The 18,483-nt window shown below is 51.8% G+C and overlaps 1 protein-coding gene across 5 annotated transcripts in view; it reads right to left on the bottom strand.

The window, feature by feature from the left end:
- Positions 1-11,319, bottom strand: part of UBASH3A (ubiquitin associated and SH3 domain containing A) — a 47,281-nt gene extending 35,962 nt beyond the window's left edge. For 3 of the 5 annotated variants that reach the window (XM_064380183.1, XM_064380179.1, XM_064380180.1), the window contains exons 1-4: positions 11,164-11,319; positions 8,893-8,946; positions 8,042-8,228; positions 3,046-3,244 (exon numbers count right to left, since the gene is read on the bottom strand). In XM_064380183.1, the coding sequence (XP_064236253.1) occupies positions 3,046-3,244; positions 8,042-8,228; positions 8,893-8,946; positions 11,164-11,276 (553 nt within the window). In that variant the 5' untranslated portion in view covers positions 11,277-11,319. Of the gene's footprint in view, positions 1-3,045; positions 3,245-8,041; positions 8,229-8,892; positions 8,947-10,918; positions 11,088-11,163 lie in introns of those variants that run through there. The other 2 variants (XM_064380182.1, XM_064380181.1) reach the window with 2 other exon arrangements.
- Positions 11,320-18,483: the final 7,164 nt, after the last annotated feature.

The raw sequence follows: 18,483 nt of genomic DNA, 5'->3' as shown, positions 1-18,483 counted from the left end.
GGGAAACACAGAGGGTGCCAGGGCACCGTTACCTAAACGCCTTCTTCCTTCCACCTCCGTGCCCTCAACAAGGCAAGGACTCGGCCCACTGAGAACTCACACCATAAAGGAGATGGCTGATACCTGCATATTTTTCCAGGAAGCAGGGAAGAGGAGGACATAGAGATGTGGGTTCAGGGTCTTGGGGACCTATTGGTTTGCAGGCCAGCTACGCAAATGCACGATTCAGATGCACAGAGTAAACAGCTGCTCCATTCCCCGGGGTGTGCACATTACCCAGGGGCCTGGACTTATAGGCCCGAGCTCCAGTTCACTGGCTTGTTGTTTAATTGTAGAGTTTCAAGAAAACTCTTTAGGCAACAAAACTATAAAACACGCAATGTCTTAGGGTTCACCTGGTTTTGGTGAAGGAGGAGGTCCTGGGAGTGGCTGAATCTCCGGTCTTTTTGGGCGTCCTCTGCCCCAGTGGCCCTGGCCCTCCCTGGTCTTGCAAGGGGGCTCTCAGGCCAGTGAGCAGAGCAGCTGGCATCACCGAAGCAGCCGGGATCTGATTTCAGTTGGGCCACAAAGTATTTTATGTCCTAGGGAGGCAGTCGGTGTCTTGATGGGAACAGCACAGACTTTGGGGTGGACAGACCTAGTTTTAGGGCACACTGTGCCCCCCTTTTGCAAGGTGACCTTGACCGAGCCTCTGGGCCTGGCCCAATTTCTGTTTCAGTAGCATTTGCTGGAGGATGGCAGTGGCTGCTTGCCAGGGCTGTTGTGGGAAATCGGCCTCTGAAAATTTCCTGCTAGAGACGCTGTGTCAGTGCAGAGGTCACCTGCCCCCGCTCCACGGCAAGGCACTTACAGACAGGATCTGCTCACCCCTAAACATGTCGAGGGTAATGCAAGCCTTTCCTCGGAGCCCCGAAGTTGGAGCCCACTGCTGTCTCCCACGTGAGAAGTGAGCCTTTAGAGGCAAACGGGAAGCTCCCACTGTCTCTGGCCGGCCCAGGTGCTGAGGCTGTGCAGCCCAGAGCGGCAGGAGTGTGTGGGTGGTGGGGAAATTCCTTTTCTGACTATTTTTTAGCAGTTGGGGAGGACGGCCTTGCCATGTGAGTGAGTATGGCCTGGGAAAGACCCACTGCTGGTGGCTGACGTCAGAGTGAGTCAGACTGATTGTGAATGGGCCCTTGTGTTCCCTTCTCTCTGCAGACCTGTGCCTATGGGGACGTTTCACTGGGGAGGGCCAGTGCGGGCAGGGTGCCTCGTGCGCTTGCCCTAGAGGGAGCTTGGCCACTTCAGAGCAGTGACTGGTCACTTGTCACTGGGAGGGGCCCCTCTACCCGCTCGGCGTCAGGCTGAGGTCATGGGGCAGAGAAGGGCAGGACAGAGCCTGCTCAGGGTCAGGGCGTGGATGTGAGGTCATTGCTGGCTCCCACAGGAAATGGGGCCTCTCAGCATGAACCCAGGTGGTATGGAGCAGGACAGAGCTGGGCTCAGGTCCCAGCTCCACCAGACTGGTTAGGGCACTGGATCGGTTTCCAACAACAGACTTTTCTTCTCTCCTGTTTCTGGAGACCAGAGGTTCAAAATCAAGGTGCTGGCAGAGCTGCACTCTCCCTGAAAGCTCCCTGGAAGGGTCCTTCCTCGCGTCTTCCAGTTCTCGTGGCCTCAGGCATCCCTTGGCTTGTGGCCACAGCACTCCCGTCTCTGCCTCAGTTGGCATATGGCTTCTCTGTGTCTCTGTGCGGCCTCTCCACTCATGGGGACCCACCCTAATCCAGTGTGACCTCCTCCTAACCAATTGCATCCGCAAAGGTCCTATTTCCAAGTGAGGTCTGAGGTTCTTGGTGGACATACATTTTTAGGGGACACCACTCCACACACCACAGTGACCTTGGGCAGGCACTTTACCCTTCACAGCCTCAGTCTTCCTGTTTTTAAGATGTCGCCATGTTCACTAGGGAAGCCTGGGGTATGAAAGAGCCATCATTTGACAAAGGAGACTCATTCCATAAAGACCAGGGGTTACTTTCTAATTATCCAGCAGATTCGGTCTCCAGACTCACAAGCTGGCATCCAAATGGAAGCCCGGGATTCAGGGTTAGATTTATGGGCCAAGATCTGTGTTTCACACATGTCGGAGGACAGAGACAGATACATTCCCGGGGAGAGAAAGGAGGGACCCCTCCCACCAAGGCACTGTGGCCTTGTCAGATTTTGGAACTGGTAAATCACGACAATGCCGAGCACCTTCTGTGTCCTGGGAACTGGGGCGGGTGCGCCGCAGACTCAGGCAACATTGTCCTTGAAGAGTGAGAGCCCTCATCGTTTTGTAGAGAAAGAAAAGAGACAGAGCGAGTGGACCTGACTTGATTAAGGTCACACCACTCATCAGGGACACAGAAAAAATCCACATCTCCTGATGCCAAGTCCAGAATCCTTTCTACCAAACCCCAGCCTTGGGCTCCAGAGCAGGGCTGGTGTTTGGAGAGAAGGGAATTTTGACGATTCTCAACATGAGTCTAAATAATCTTTCCCTGGAGAGGCCAAGGAGAGGGCACTAAGCTCCTTCTGAAAATACAGAAATAGGTCACATAGGACTTGTGTGTCTCCCGCTCGAGGCCGAGGGCGGGAGGCCCTGACTCCCCGTGTGCACCGGCCTCCAACCCTGTCACGGTTGAAGCTTTCTATCAGCCTGCATTTTTATATGAAGCTTTCTATCTGCCTACATATTTATATGAAGCTTTCTATCGGTCTGCATTTTTGAAGGCTGCAGTGGCTCACGAAGGAGGCTCTAGTGAAATTCTTCAGCCTCAGGTTAAGACCATGTCCAGACACCTGACTGAAAATCCAGAAGTGGACACGGAAGTGCCTTGGTGAGGATGGGTGCATCCACTGAGCCCAGGAGAAAGCCCACCAGCCATCCCACCATTGCTGTGGACTCTGCTCCCCTGGAAGCGACTCACTGCATCTGTGTGCTGGGAGCTGGTCCCTGCCACGAAGGGCTCACTCACTGAGAACCTGGTCCTGTGTTTGCAACTGGCCAGGGCTGCTCACCTGCTAAGAGAGATGCTTCTGTGGCAAAGGTCATGGCGAATTCCCGGATGACGTCTGCGGGGCTGCCGTTGACGAAGAAGCCGAGGTAGCTGATGGAGGAGTGGAGAGCCAGGGGCACGGCCGTGGGGAAGGAGCCCAGGAGTCTGTCTCCAGCTCTCTTCAGCGCCTCGTACAGGCACTCCACCTTCTGGTCTTCACACTAAGGGGAGAGAGACAGAGCCCGCGTTTCCTCACCTCTCATCAGAAGTCATCTATTAATTTAATAACAATCGGCAGCAATTAAAGTGAGACTCTTTTCTGTTCAAAATGCTGTAACAGTTTATCTCGTCCCTGTGTGTCTGAGGTCATGGATTTGTTCTATACTTGGACCTCAGTTTTTCATATATTTCAGGTCAATTTCTTTGTGGGATGGGGTCTCCTCTGAGTGCCCAGGTTGGAAATCCCCCGGTCCTTGAGCTGCATCCCCTTCCTCCATGGCGTGTGTTCATCACCTGCTGAGCCCTTTCCTCAGTCCCATGGCATTGCTCAGGTTTGCACGATTTGGCTTCTGGAAGTTTCCAGCAGACTCCAAGGCTGCCCAGGCACTGCTCAGAACCTGCAGTGGAGGGGGGACTGAGCAGTGGAGGAGGACTGAGCAGTGGAGGGGGGACTCAGCAGTGGAGGAGGACTCAGCAGTGGAGGGGGACTGAGCAGTGAAGGGGGACTGAGCAGTGAAGGGGGACTGAGCAGTGGAGGGGGACTCAGCAGTGGAGGGGGACTGAGCAGTGGAAGGGGACTCAGCAGTGGAGGGGGACTCAGCAGTGGAGGGGGACCGAGCAGTGGAAGGGGACCCAGCAGTGGAGGGGGACTCAGCAGTGGAGGGGGGACTCAGCAGTGGAGGGGGACTCAGCAGTGGAGGGAGACTCAGCAGTGGAGGGGGGACTCAGCAGTGGAGGGGGACTCAGCAGTGGAAGGGGACTCAGCAGTGGAGGGGGACTCAGCAGTGGAGGGGGACTCAGCAGTGGAGGGGGACTCAGCAGTGGAGGAGGACTCAGCAGTGGAAGGGGACTCAGCAGTGGAGGGGGACTCAGCAGTGGAGGGGGACTGAGCAGTGGAGGGAGACTCAGCAGTGGAGGGGGACTCAGCAGTGGAGGGGGACTCAGCAGTGGAGGGGGACTCAGCAGTGGAAGGGGACTCAGCAGTGGAGGGGGACTGAGCAGTGGAGGGGGACTCAGCAGTGGAGGGGGACTCAGCAGTGGAGGGGGACTCAGCAGTGGAGGGGGACTGAGCAGTGGAGGGGGACTCAGCAGTGGAGGGGGACTCAGCAGTGGAGGGGGACTCAGCAGTGGAGGGGGACTGAGCAGTGGAGGGGGACTCAGCAGTGGAGGGGGACTCAGCAGTGGAGGGGGGACTCAGCAGTGGCGGAGGACTGAGCAGTGGAGGGGGACTCAGCAGTGGAGGGGGACTCAGCAGTGGAGGGGGACTCAGCAGTGGAGGGGGACCTAGCAGTGGAGGGGGACTCAGCAGTGGAGGGGGACTCAGCAGTGGAGGGGGACTGAGCAGTGGAGGGGGACTCAGCAGTGGAGGGGGACTGAGCAGTGGAGGGGGACTCAGCAGTGGAGGGGGGCTCAGCAGTGGAGGGGGACTCAGCAGTGGAGGGGGACTCAGCAGTGGAGGGGGACTCAGCAGTGGAGGGGGACTCAGCAGTGGAGGGGGACTCAGCAGTGGAGGGGGACTCAGCAGTGGAGGGGGACTGAGCAGTGGAGGGGGACTCAGCAGTGGAGGGGGACTGAGCAGTGGAGGGGGACTCAGCAGTGGAGGGGGGCTCAGCAGTGGAGGAGGACTGAGCAGTGGAGGGGGACTCAGCAGTGGAGGGGGGACTCAGCAGTGGAGGAGGACTGAGCAGTGGAGGGGGACCGAGCAGTGGAGGGGGACCTAGCAGTGGAGGGGGACCGAGCAGTGGAGGGGGACCGAGCAGTGGAGGGGGACTCAGCAGTGGAGGGGGACTGAGCAGTGGAGGGGGACTCAGCAGTGGAGGGGGGACTCAGCTGTGGATGGGGACTCAGCTGTGGATGGGGACTCAGCAGTGGAGTGGGGCTCAGCAGTGGAGTGGGGCTCCACAGTGGAGGGGGACTGAGCAGTGGAGGGGGACTCAGCAGTGGAGGGGGGTCTCAGCTGTGGATGGGGACTCAGCTGTGGATGGGGACTCAGCAGTGGAGTGGGGCTCAGCAGTGGAGTGGGGCTCCACAGTGGAGGGGGACTGAGCAGGTTCTGAGCAGTGCCTGGGCAGCCCTGGAGTCTTGGAGAGAGCTGCAGGACCACCCTCTCATCTACAACTGAGCGCTGAGCCAGGTTCCACAGGGGACTCCTCCAAGGCACCAAGGCTCTGCCCCACCTCCAACCCTCTCCTTGTCCTCTTTTGCCTTCACCAGCAGTCTCTCCACTGTGTGTTTCCTGCACTTGGAATGCTGCCTTGGAGTCTGCTCCCTGGAGGATCTGAGCCTGCACAGCCCCTGGCCCGGCCTCCCTGATACCCCCTGTGTGGCTGTGGGACCCTCTTTTTTATGCGGCTCCCGCTCCTGAAGCTGCAGGTTCTCTGTCACCTGGAGAATCCCTCACCAGGGCTCAGGCTGCCCACTGAGCCCGACAGGTGCTGGCCTGACAGCCTTGCCCATGGGGCTCCCACCCTCGCCTCCAGCCAGACGCAGTGTTTCCTGGCATCTGGGCCTGGTGTTGCCCACTGCCCTGGCCAGGCCACTTCCTGGGCTTGAAGACCTTTCCAGGGCCACTGGCCATGTGGGACCACAGGGGAAACCAAGACACCACGCCCTCCTGGTGGGAGATGGTCTGACCCTTCTCTTCCCAGCACCAGGCTCACCTCGGAATTTCCCATAGTGCTTTTGACATGCCCAAGCATGAGGCCAGATTCTATTGCTGAATGCAGTTTCCAGCGCCCCATGGACAGGCCTGCCTGACATTCCTCCTGTCTGTTTTCTCTGCAGCCCTCAATGGAACTCAGCACAAAACCACACAGTGAACACATGTCCATTCTGGAGTCCGTCTCACATTGTGTTTCTTGGACTCAGATACATGATTTTCAAGAATAGTCATGTTATAAACATAGCCGTGATCAATTTTACGGCATGGAAGGTACACAGCGAGTCTCTGATACGCTCTTCTGCCTATGAGGGAGCTCTGCTAACCACGGCCGGGCCAGACCTGGGGTAGGGGACTGGGAGGAGCTAACAACAGAGGGAGGGGGGTGTGTGTGTGTGTGTCTGCACGTCTATATGTGTGTCTATGTGTGTCTGTGTGTGTCTATGTTTGTCTGTGTATGTCTATATGTGTGTGTGTGTGTCTGTGTATGTCTATATGTGTCTGTGTGTGTCTGTGTATATGTGTGTATGTATGTATGCATGTTTATCTGTGTGCATATATGTGCATGTGGTGCTTATATATGTGTCTGTGTGTGTGCATATATCTATGTCTGTGCATGGATGTGTGTGTCTGTGTTTGTGCATGTGTGTATCTATGTGTGTCTCCGTGTGTGTGTATCTGTGTCTCTCTATGTGCATCTGTGTGTATCTATGTGCATGTATGTGTGTCTGTGTGTCTGTGTATGTTTGCATGCATGTATGCATTTATATCTGTATGTTTGTGTGTCCATGTGTGTGTGTCTGTATGCATGTATATGTTATATCTGTGTGCGCCATGTATATGCCTCTGTGTCTATCTGTGTGTGTCTGTGTGTCTGTATCTATGTATGTCTATGTGCATGTATATGTGTGTGTGTCTATGTGTGTGAGCTATGTGTGTGTCTCTGTCTCTGTGTGTGTGTGCGTGTGTGTGCTTGTGCCTCAGTGGGTTGGGGAAGGAGCTGGGGGCCAAGGCCTACTCTGATTTCTGAGCTGTGTCACATGGCATGGGCTGCCTTGCCTTCTCCCGTTTGCTTCAGAGGGTGAGTCAGAAGGAAGTCTACTTGTCACAGATGCCGTCGGTGTCTATGTAGGGTGAAAAGTCTCTCGGTTTGCCTGGGGCTTTCCCAGGCTTAGTCCTGTGTTCTGGGAATCCCTGAAAGTCTCAGGAAATCCAGGGTGGTGGTTGGAGGCTTTGGAGGGTGCTGCTTCTCCTGGGACATCTTCCAGAAATCTTTTCCCTGCAGAGATTTGCATTCCCCCTTTCCATCCAGCACGGAGGAGGCTGGTGTTGGAATGGAGGGTTCCTTGGGCCCTGATGGAATCCCTTGAAATGGGTGGAACCAATCAGTTTGCCAACAACAGAGTTGGGGTCAGGCCAGGGTAGCGGAAGTGGGTGTGCCCTTCCCGGGGCCCTCTGGTGGAGCTGAGGAGGCCGTGGCTGTCTGTCCCCACCTTCTCCTTCTTTCCTCTTGAGCAGCCCCTGCATCCTTCTCACCTTCCCAGTGCCCTGTGGAGCTGTCCCCTGGGTCATCTTGTGTCCCCGTGGAGCTACCCGCTGGGCCATTTTTTCTGAATTGGAGGGCTGGTTCCTGAGACAGGGAAAGTTCTGTATCTGGGAGTAGCCAACCATCACCTGTTCTTGAGTTGACTTATCACGCATTTTGGAAGCACCAACTCTGTTTTAGGGACGGTGCTAGTTTCTGGGGTGCAAAGATGAGTGAAGCATCTGCCCTCCCTTGAGGGACTCAGTCTCGTGAGGGATGCAGTGCTGGACCAGACACATGGCCCGTATAATACGCAGGTGCCACTAGACACGTGAACAAGAAATGGGCAGCAACTCCTTTTGCCTGGGGAGCTGGAGAAGACCCAGAAAAGGGAGGGGATAGATGAGCTGTGTTCTGAGGGATGAATAGGAGTTGACCAGATGAAAGCAAAGAGGAAAATAAAGCACAGCTCACATAAAGACACCAGGTAATGAGGCAATTCTGGACAATCCTACTTAAATGAGTCACCTGTGTCCCATCATGGCCTAGTTATCACAGAAAAATGCCTCCAGCTGCAGCGATGAAGAGCATTGAAGGCACACTGGGTTGACTCACCGTGAAGAAGTCACAGAGTGTCACGTGTGGGAAGACCTCATGAGCTCTGTTCTTTGAACACTGGCGCTTGCTCTCTCTCCAGAACTCTTGAAGTTTTTCCAGCAGGGGCCCCGTTGGGCAGAGGAAAAGGGCATACTCCTGGGGGATGGGGTCGTCTAGGGAAGGGTCATTGCAATGACCATGCAGCCTGCAACAGAGAGCAACCGGCTTCACCCACCGCCACAACGAAAAGGTTTCTCCCCTTCGAGGACACACAACAGCAATGACAGCAATGCAGAATTACAGGGCGCACACAACACACAATATATGCTCATGACATAAATTAATCCCCGTGCCATCCTATTGGCAGAGGCACCTGCAGTGCAGCTGCATGTGGGACAGACCTGGCCAGTGTCCATCCTGTCCTCAGACCCACCTGAGTCTCATTCCAAACTCACAGGTGGAAAAGATGAAAGAAAGCTCACAGCAAGACCCAGTACCTGGTCTTCAGATCGTCTGTGGCCCCAGCGTCTCTTGGATGGTGTGGAAATATTTTGTGGAAGAAACTCACATTTGTGTTTTACTTCAAGCTTCAAATCACATATAAAAACCCAAACCAAAAACTAGACAAAATTTAGATAGCTACTACGTTTCTTTTGATTCAGATAGTTATTTTATTTTTAAGGTGGAGCCTTGCCCCCTCCCGGTGCCCTGTGAGTAGCAGGGAGGTTTCTTTAGTTCACTTCCGCAGTGGCCCCATCCCACCCAGAGGCACCGGGCCTTTCCTGGTGTCCGCCCTGACGGGAGGGGGCCCTCAAACACAAGATGTTCAGCCTAGATGCCCCCGGGTCTACAGGAGCAGTCGCACTCACCAGGCCAAGGCCTCTTCCGCCGTCTTCCTGCCTGTGGCTGCCAGCGCTTTCAGCCTGCAGAAGAGCAGACACAGGCACAGAGTCACATCGCCTAGTCTTGGGAAAAGGGTCAGAGAGGCAGGGGTAGCCTTGCACTCCCAGATCTTCGGGGTGTGCTCTGAAGAGGGCCTGACGCTGAACTTCCAGTGGGCATGTGCCCAGAGGCGCCTGTCTCCTGAGTGCCACCATCATGGCTTTGGACAGTGCTGACCAGCTCACATCTCCCCCTCACTTTCCTTCCCTGGCTACCCGCTCTGGCCCTTGGCACGGGTCTTGGTGCTGAGGACCTGACCTCTGCCCGCTCCTGCAATCCCTCTCTCTGGCCTGCCTCTCCCCGCTACCCAGAGCAAATGGACCCATCTTGTGGATCCTGGAGGCAGCTGCAGTGGAGTGTGTACCCGCTCGGACACATGCTTCCCTGACAAACGCTTCCTTCGCCCCAACATCCCTTAGTGAAATGGCCTGATCCTCAGGCTCAGCTCCCACATGTCTCCCATGCTGGGAAACAGCATTTCCCAGAGCACTGGGCAGGCACTCGTCACGGCTCTCACAGTCCCTTGCTCCCACGGCTCTCCCCTGCTAGACCAAGAGCTCCCTGAATGCAGGGCTGTGTCCTACTCATTATGGTAACCAGGTCGTATGTACATCACATTGAATTTGGCTGAACTGGACCAAATGAAACAACGGAATGTAGCTAAGGCAATTTATCAGGACTGCTGACTGGAAACAGCGGGTGTCCATGAGGCACCCACCATGTGCTGCCTGATGCTGCTATTTGAGTGGGTGCCGATGGGGCTGTGGCCACCTGGAGAGGTTGAACAGGGTGGCCTCGGGGCAGGGCCTTACTCTGAGCTGCTCTGGTGTGAGGAAATTCACACGCTTCTCTTCCCCTAACATGTGTTTAATGTTTAAACCAGAAGGAATTTTGAGCAGGAGTCCATGCTACACGTTCAACAGCAAAATACAACATGGACTCCTTCAAAGGCACAGAGGGCTGGTTCAAGCCCCACCCCACCACTAACGCACTCTCTGGGCCCAGGGTCCTGCCTGCACTGGGTGGCGAGTAGAGGATGAAACCTGCCTTGTACCCGCTGCCTGGATGGTGCTCGGTGGCTGCACTCCCCACGCCTGACCGCATTCCCCATTCAAAGGCCCTGGATCAGCTTGAACATAATGGTGACAACCAAGCCCTGATTTGGGGAGAAGAAAGGGGTTTATCTAGCTTCAAAGTTGCTTTACCCAATTTGGCCAAGCTTTTGTGACAGTGTGGAAGGAAAATTTAGCTCCTTCTCCAACCCAAAGTCACCTCAAGTGTGTTTCGGATTCATTTTTCCACGTGAAAAATGAATGGGCCCGATCGAAGGCGCTGGTTTGCCACAAAACCTGCAAAACCCAGCGTTGGTCGCATCTCCTCCCTCTCCGAGAACGGCGACTCCGAAGGCTAAACTCTCCCACACACAGACCCTTCCCACAGGGGCGCTCCCACTGCGTCTGCAGTTTCCGACCCCTTTGTTTCGTTATCGGACACTCGAGGGATTCTCCCTGAGGACAAGTGGCTCTCCCCGGGCAGTGTGGCAGCACAGTCCTGCTGACAGTTGGTCCCAGTGTTAGACACTCAGCGAGCTTTGGGGTCTTCCACGCTAGAGTGTGAACACCTTGAAATGCCACCTTCAGAGGCGCTGAGCTACACACAGAGATTACAACCAGGCCCCGAGTTCCCCCAAGCCCCCAAAATGAGGCACCTGGAGTAATACATGGCTTCTGATTTTCACAATTTCAGGATCCCCCTGGCATCAGCCAGCAGAGCTAGTGATTCAAAGGTCAAGAATATCAGGGGGTTCCAATCTTTGCCTCCCTGGCCCCCACTGGAAGAAGTATTGTCTTGGGCCAGACACAAAACACGCTGACACTAATGATAGCTAATGAGCTAAAAAACAAACAAACAAACAAACAAACACGAATCTCATAATGTTTTAAGAAAGTTTACCAATTTGTGTTGGACAGCATTCAAAGCCGTCCTGGGCCACACGTGGCTTGGACAAGCTTGGTCAAGATCATGTCCTTTACGAAAAGCAGAAGAGAGCCTTCTGAAGAGCCAGGGTGTCACCCCACAAGGTGCACGGCTTTGACAGGAGGCCGTGCCCTGCACCCCTGCAGCTCCGTGGCAGGGGCTGCGGCAGGGTCTGGCTCCAGCCCCGTTGGCTGGGCCCAGGGTCTCTGGGTGGTACTCACGAGGTGTGCACCGGGAAGCCCATGGCCAGGAGGGGCTCCAGGAGCAAGGGGGTGCTGCGGCCCTTGAGCTTGTTGGAGACCTTGGCGTAGAGCTGCGTCTCCCCTGCTGCCATCTCTTCTTGCCCGCAGGCCAAGAAGCTCGCCTGCACACAGAAACGAGGAGATAAAGCGAGAGGGGGAGAGGCAAGGCTGAGGCTGCAAAGAAAAACCTCAGGCCCTTTTTGATCTTTCTGACAAAAGCTGATATCCTGTTTGCATGAGATACTGGTTTTCAGAATTCTGTTTGCAGGGTTCTGGGTGCAGTGTCCCACAACACGAACTGTTTCCACCATGAGTCTAAAGGTCCAACCGAGCCCCTGCATGGGATCAACCTCAATAGGGACTTGGTCAGTGTTTGGGAGCAAGAATGCCTGAGAGCAGGGGGAAAGAAGCGGGAGTAGGAGTCAGGGAGTGAGCTCTCTCCTGGACCCTGCCGGCCACCTGCCCTGAGCCACCCTGGGTCCCAGTCTCCTTGTCTGCGAACAAGACATTAAACCCCACTCGATCTACTCTCTCTGGGATTGCTGGAAAACTTGCTGGTTCTTTCAGTCATTCGTTGACTTGTTTTCTTATTTTAAAAACTTTAAAAGCTTAATATGTGTACAGAAAAGCTGATGAATCATATATGTACAGATCAAGGAATTTCCATAAAGGAGCCCACACCCGTAATTCCCCCAGGACCCAAAATAAAACAGTACAACCAGGGGAACTTTGTACGTCCTCCACCCAAGGGGGCATCTGGCAATATCTGGAGACATTTTTGTTTGTCATACTGTGGGTGGGGGCGGTGGGGGTGGGGTAGACATTGTGATACTGGCACTAGTGGGTAGAGGCCGGGAATGCCACAGTGCCAGGAGGGCCTCCCCAACAAAATGTCAGTAGTGCCGAGGTGGAGAAAGCCTGCTCTGGAACATTCTCAGAATCTCAGACGCACCCCTGCCTCCTGCCCAGCCTCCTCCAGTTATCTCCTCCCTCCCGCATGAAGGAAACTGCTATATGGCTTGTATATGAATTGTGCCTGTTGTTGAGCCTCATAAATAGAACCATATAGCATATTCTCTATCACATCTGGTTTCTTTTGCCTCAAATTATGTCTGTAAACTTTATCTACATTACGGCTTGTAGCCACAGTTAGTTCACTGTTATTGCTGTGTAGTATTTGATTAATAAATATACTGGCCAGGTGCAGTGGCTCATGCCTGTAATCCCAGCACTTTTAAAGGCCAAGGTGAGTGGATCACCTGAGGTCAGGAGATCGAGACCAGCCTGGCCAACATGGTGAAACCCGTCTCTACTAAAAAATACAAAAGTTAGCTGGGCATGCTGGTGGGCACCTGTAATCCCAGCTACTCAAGAGGCTGAGGCAGGAGAATCACTTGAACCTGGGAGGTGTAGGTTACAGTGAGTGGAAATTGTACCACTGCACTCCAGCCTGGGACACAGCAGGACTCCAGCTCAAAAAGAAATAAATAATAAATAAAATAAAATAAAATAAAATAAATATACCATAATTAATTCACCCATATTTCTGCTGATGTGCATTTGGGAGGTTTTCAGTTGTTTTGCTGTTATAACTAATGCTGCTGAGGACGTTCTTGCATGTGTCTTTGAGTGTACTGCACATGCATTTCTGTTAGGTGTGCACCTGTGCATCTAGAAATGGGTTTGTTGGACCACAGAGTATGTGAAACTCCATTAGAAACTGCCAAGCAGTTGTAAAAATTTCTACATCCTCATTCACACTTAATACTATCAGTCCCTAATTTTAGCCCCTCTAGGGGGTGGTGGTGTGTAGTGGTACCTACCTGTGGTTGGTTCCCTTTTGCATTTCCCTGAGGGATAATGATACTGAGCACCATTTCACAGGCTTATTGCCTGTTTGAATATCCTCTCTGGGGAAGTTCCTGTTCAAATTTTGTGCTCTTTTTTTTTCACTAGGTTGTTTGCTTTTTCTTATCAACTTGTAGGAACTCTGGTTAGAGTTTTCTACATCCTGTTCAAGAGATTGCTGTTACTCCAACACTGATGAAGCTAATCCATGCTTTGTTATAGAAGTTGTGCTGCTTTTGCTGTTTGTATTTAGCTCTGTGATCTATTTGAATTCATTCTGTGTATGGTGTGAGGTCGGGGTAAACTTTCATCTACTTCCGCATTGAAACAGCCATCCTTTGCCCAGTGAACTGCAGCAGGAGGCTTATTGTAAATCAAGCGACTGTATATGGATTAGTTTTTTCTAACTGTTATGCTCTCTCATTTGATTTATCCATTTCTGTGCCCATTCTACATGGTTTTAATTACTATAGTGTTAAACCCTCTGATTTTGTCCTTTGTTTTTTCATAAACATTTACAAATCAGGTTGCCATAGTATGTCATAGTGTGTCATTGGGTAGTGCAAAAAGATTCATGCCTACCATCAACTGAGTTTCAACAAGGTTGTCAATGAAATTCAGCACGGGAAAGGATAATGCTTTCGATAAATGGTACTAGGGGCTCGTGCCTGTAATCTCAGCACTTTGGGAGGCTAAGATGAAAGGACCACTTGGGCCCAGGAAGGGCAGCAGAGTGAGACTGTCTCAGGAAAAAAAAAAAAAAAAAAAAAAAAAAGGTATGGTGGCATATGCCTGTAGTTCCAGCTACTCAGGAGGCCAAGGTGTAATGATGGCTTAAGCCCGAGAAGTCGAGGCTGCAGTGAGCTGTGACTGCATCACTGCACTCCAGCCTGGGTGACAGAACCCTGTCTCAGGAAAAAAAAAAATTCATGCTAGGAAAAGTGCATATTGGTATGGGAAAAAATGAACCTCAACCCTTACCTCACATTATATACAAAAATTAACTCAAAATGTGAAAGCTAAAACTGTAAAACTTCTTAGGAAAACCTAGAAAAAAATGTTTGCTATGTTGGAGTTTGCAAAGCTTTCTTAGGATATAAAATGAATAAGCCAATAAAAGAAAAAAATGATGAACTGGACTTCACCAAAGTTGAAAACCTCTGCTCTTTGAAAGACACTGTAAAGAATATTAAAAAGCCAATCACAGACTGGGAGAAAGTATCACTATACGTATACCTGACAAAGGACTTGTATCTAGAATATACAGAATATTTTATAGATACTTATAATCAATAATAAGAAAACAAGCTTCTAGTTTAAGAATGGGCAAAATATCGAAAAAGTTACTTGCAAAAAGAAGATACAGACACAGACGTGACAAGGTGCCAACATCATTAGTCATCAGGGAAATGCAAATTAAAACCACAGCATGATTCCACAACACACCCACTAAAGAGCTAAAATGGAAAAGACTACAACACCAGGTTTAGACACGGCTGGGGAATAACGGGGGCTCTCACACGGTGTTGGTGGGAAGGCCTAACTGTCCGACCACTTTCGGGAACATATGGATGGTTCCTTACAAAGGTAAACATACATGAAAATGTGTGTCCACACAAAGACTGGTCTACGAATGTTCATGGCAGCTCTACATATAATAGTTCCTTTTATTATTTTTTTGGGTTTTATTGCACTGGTTTGGACCCCAAGTCAAATGTCAAACAGACATGGTACTAGTGCGCCTTCTTGTATAACTCTCCATCTCAGAGGACGAGCTCTCAATATTTCACCATTAAATGTGAGCATATTATGATATTTATTTATCTATATATTTTTATTTTTATTTTTTTGAGGCAGAGTCTCACTCTGTCACCCAGGTTGGAGTGCAGCGGCATGATCCTGGCTCACTGCAACCTCTGCCTCCTGGGTTCAAGCGATTCTCCTGCCTCAGTCTCCTGAGTAGCTGGGACTACAGGTGCCCACCACCATGCCTGGCTTATTTTTGTATTTTTAGTAGAAATGGGGTTTCTCCATGTCGGCCAGGCTGGTCTCAAACTCCAGACCTCAGGTGATCCACCCGCCTCGGTCTCCTGAAGTGCTGGGATTACAGGTGTGAGCCACGACGCCTGGCCTGATTTTTAAATAATATTCTTTTCACTGTACATGTTTAAGGAGTACAATGTGATGTTTTGATATATTTGTACTTAGTGAAGTGAGTGCCATCGTTAAACAAACTAACATATCTTCGTCTCGCATCGTTACTTTTTTGCTTTTTTTATGGTAACAGAAACCGGAATCTGCTCTCGGCAAATTTTCACTATTCAATAAGACATTACACCTCTGGCTGGCAGCTGGACCTTCCGTCTCTGGACTTCTTCATCCTACACATCTGCCACTTTGCACCTTTTGACCCACACTTCTCCATTTCCTGCCCCCACGCCCTCCCCTGAGAGCCCGCACTTTATTCTGTATGTATTCAACTTTTTTTTTTTTTTTTTTAAAGATTCCACATATAAGTGAGATCCTGCAGTATTTGTCTTTCTCTGTCTGGCGTATTTCACTTAGCATGATATCCTGAAAGTTCAGTATTCTTTTTCCTTGAGGAACTCAAAAGATGAAATAATTCCACAATCAAATGATTTATCTTGAACTTGAAAGTCTGCAAATAGAGGAAGCTTGTGACCCAAAAGGAAAAAGCAGATTTGTGTGTGAAATATAGTCTCTACTCAGGTATATTTTTCTCTTCTAAATAATAAACCCTGTTTTGAGCAATTGTGTTATGGTTATAACATATTAAAATGAAAAATGCAGCTGGGCACGGTGGCTCATGCCTGTAATCCCAGCACTCTGGGAGGCCAAGTGGATCACCTTGGCAGGTGGATCACCTGAGGTTGGGAGTTCAAGACCACCAGCCTGACCAACATCGAGAAACCCCATCCCTACTAAAAATAGAAAATTAGCTGGGCATGGTGGCACATGGCTGTAATCCCAGCTACTTGGGAGACTGAGGCAGGAGAATCATTTGAACCAGGGAGGCGGAGGTTGCAGTGAGCCGAGATCACACCATTGCACTCCAGCCTGGGAAGCAAGAGCAAAACTCGTGTCTAAAATAAAATAAAATGAAAAATGCTTCTATGCATTTCTCTTGTAAAAAAATCGTATTTGTGTAAGCCAGGAGATGTCCTATTTAGCTTAATCCTTCCTTTACAACTTGAAAAGTTATCTTCCAAGCCCAACAGGGGAGAGACTACCAGTCTCCCCCTCACTTACTGAAGAGAATGTGCCTGTAACTCAAGCTGTTTGCAAATCGTTACTAAAGCTTCGCAGGGCTCCCAGAAGACACATCAGGACAGGATAAGGCACTCGTGCCCGAAACCCTGTCTGCTCACGGCACTGGCTTTGTAACTGTCATGTGCTAGGCACCAAATACACTTAGTTCTCTGATTCTTCAACATTTTAGTTTGAGCTCCTTGGAATTGATTTGTAGGTAAACCTCTGAGAGGCTATTTTATGGCAAGGAAGACCAGCCATTTTTGTGGGGCCTTTCCCTCCTACCCCCGGGGAGCTGGTTTGACCTTTAATGTACATCTGACACACGTGCTAACATGCCCTCCTCGTTGGTTATGCACGTTGACATATACAAAGCCCCTGTCACGCACACAAGGCTGTGCTGAGCACCGCAGGGTCTTAGGAGTGAAAGCTCATGCCAGAATCTGTCCCCTGATGGCTTACTCCAGGCGGGAGCATCTCCTATCACACATAGCGAAAAGCAAGGCAAGGATGGCATGTTAAATTTCCTGCCACTGCCTTTGAGGGCAAACATTCGTTCAGGGACCGGAGAGAGAAGCCAGGGAAGAGGTGAAGGAGAGAGAAGTGAGCCTGAAGGAGACCTCACATCAAAGTCAAAGGGCACTGACAGGTATGTGGGCAGGACCCCACTGGGAGGGGGCGAGGCCGACTTCAACACGGACTGCCGGGACGCGTCTCCCAGGCGCTTGCCGTCAGCACATCCCGCCAATTCTGCCTTCAAAATCAGCCTCAGGCAGTCAGTCCCCACCGTCGGCACCACTAGCGCCTGGTCCAAGTCACGGCCCTCGTGGCCCATGAGGTGCAGCCTCCCGTGGCTGTCCTTGTGTCCCCCAATCTTACCCCACTCTGTGCCCTGTCTGTCAATCTGAATTTGCCCCATCCAGATCCCCCGAGGATTTCCGCACACCAAAGGCAAATCAGAGCCCTCTCCATGACCCTGGGCCCCGGGATCTGCCATTGGCCCCGCCGGCCTCACCTCCTGGCACTCCCCGTTCCCTGCTCTCTAGGCTCACGGTCCCTCTTGGGGTTCCTCAAACAGTCCAGCGTAGCCCCTTCTCCAGGCTTTGGAGTTGGTGGTCACCTCCTTGGAGCAATTTCGTAAGACTCACTTCACTGGTCACCAGGGTCCCTGCTGAAACATCACTCCTGCCACCACTCTGCCCCCGTCGCTCTCAGACCCTCCCGCCTCATCTCTCCCTAGCGCTTATCATCTGGGGCCCCATGAGAGCGGTTTGTCTTTTCTGCTGTCTGCACTCTGTCTAGAGTCTGACTCACGGCAGATGCTTGCTAAATATTTGCTGAAGAAATGCATGGATTCAGGATTCCCCATCCACAATGGTAAATTCAGCTCTTCAAAGATGCTCAGAGCTCCGGTCCTCACAACAGGAGGGAATCGTCCTCTCCTGCTAAAACCCCTTGAAGCAGGGCTGTGTGCAGAAGCCTCTTGGGACACAGAGGCCTCCGAGGGAAGGAAACATGACCTGTCTTTTGTGGAGCTCTGGCTTCAGTGACCATCTTCAGGCTCCCTGTCTGCAGGGCAGCTGCAGAATTGAGTTTGGGGGCTCAGTTACAGGGAGGGACAGAAACCCCCACCAGAGTGTGCCTGCCTCTTGACGGCCATCACCGACTGACAGGGCCTAGCGGTTCTTTCAAGTAAAAGGAGCGCGTGTGTTCCAATGACTCTCTGAGGCAAAGTTTCTGAAAAGGTTTGCTCACCTTACTGACTAATGAGAGGGCAGCCTCATCTTCCCCTCCCTGGTCTCTGCAGTCTAACCGCTCAGGGCCACCTGATAGCTCCATGCAGATTGGGTTACACAGGTGCCCGCGATGATGCCGTTTGCTACGATGATTGAGTCGACAAGGCTGAGTGACTCGGGGAACATTTTCCTCCATTGGTCTAACCTGTTGGCGGCCTGCTTACCATCACACTTGTTTTTATAATGAAAGAGGAAATTATTTCTGCTTTTAATGATGGCAGCTCCAGAAACGGTGAGTGAAACGGGTGTTCGGAGAGAAGCCTCTCAGCTGCCAACCACAGCCTGTCTGGGAGGGGACGTTCTCACCCTGGCTCCATCTTTCAGAAAGCATTTTCCCACTTATTCTTTTGATACAGATAAACTGTATAATTTGCTACATGCTGAG

Source organism: Aotus nancymaae, unplaced genomic scaffold (genome assembly GCF_030222135.1).
Source record: "Aotus nancymaae isolate 86718 unplaced genomic scaffold, 86718_ANA_hifiasm-v0.15.2.pri h1tg000022l_1, whole genome shotgun sequence".
In the NCBI taxonomy this organism is placed as follows: domain Eukaryota; kingdom Metazoa; phylum Chordata; class Mammalia; order Primates; family Aotidae; genus Aotus; species Aotus nancymaae.
Note: the sequence above shows the minus strand (reverse complement) of the source record. Positions and strands in the feature narration are given on the sequence as shown.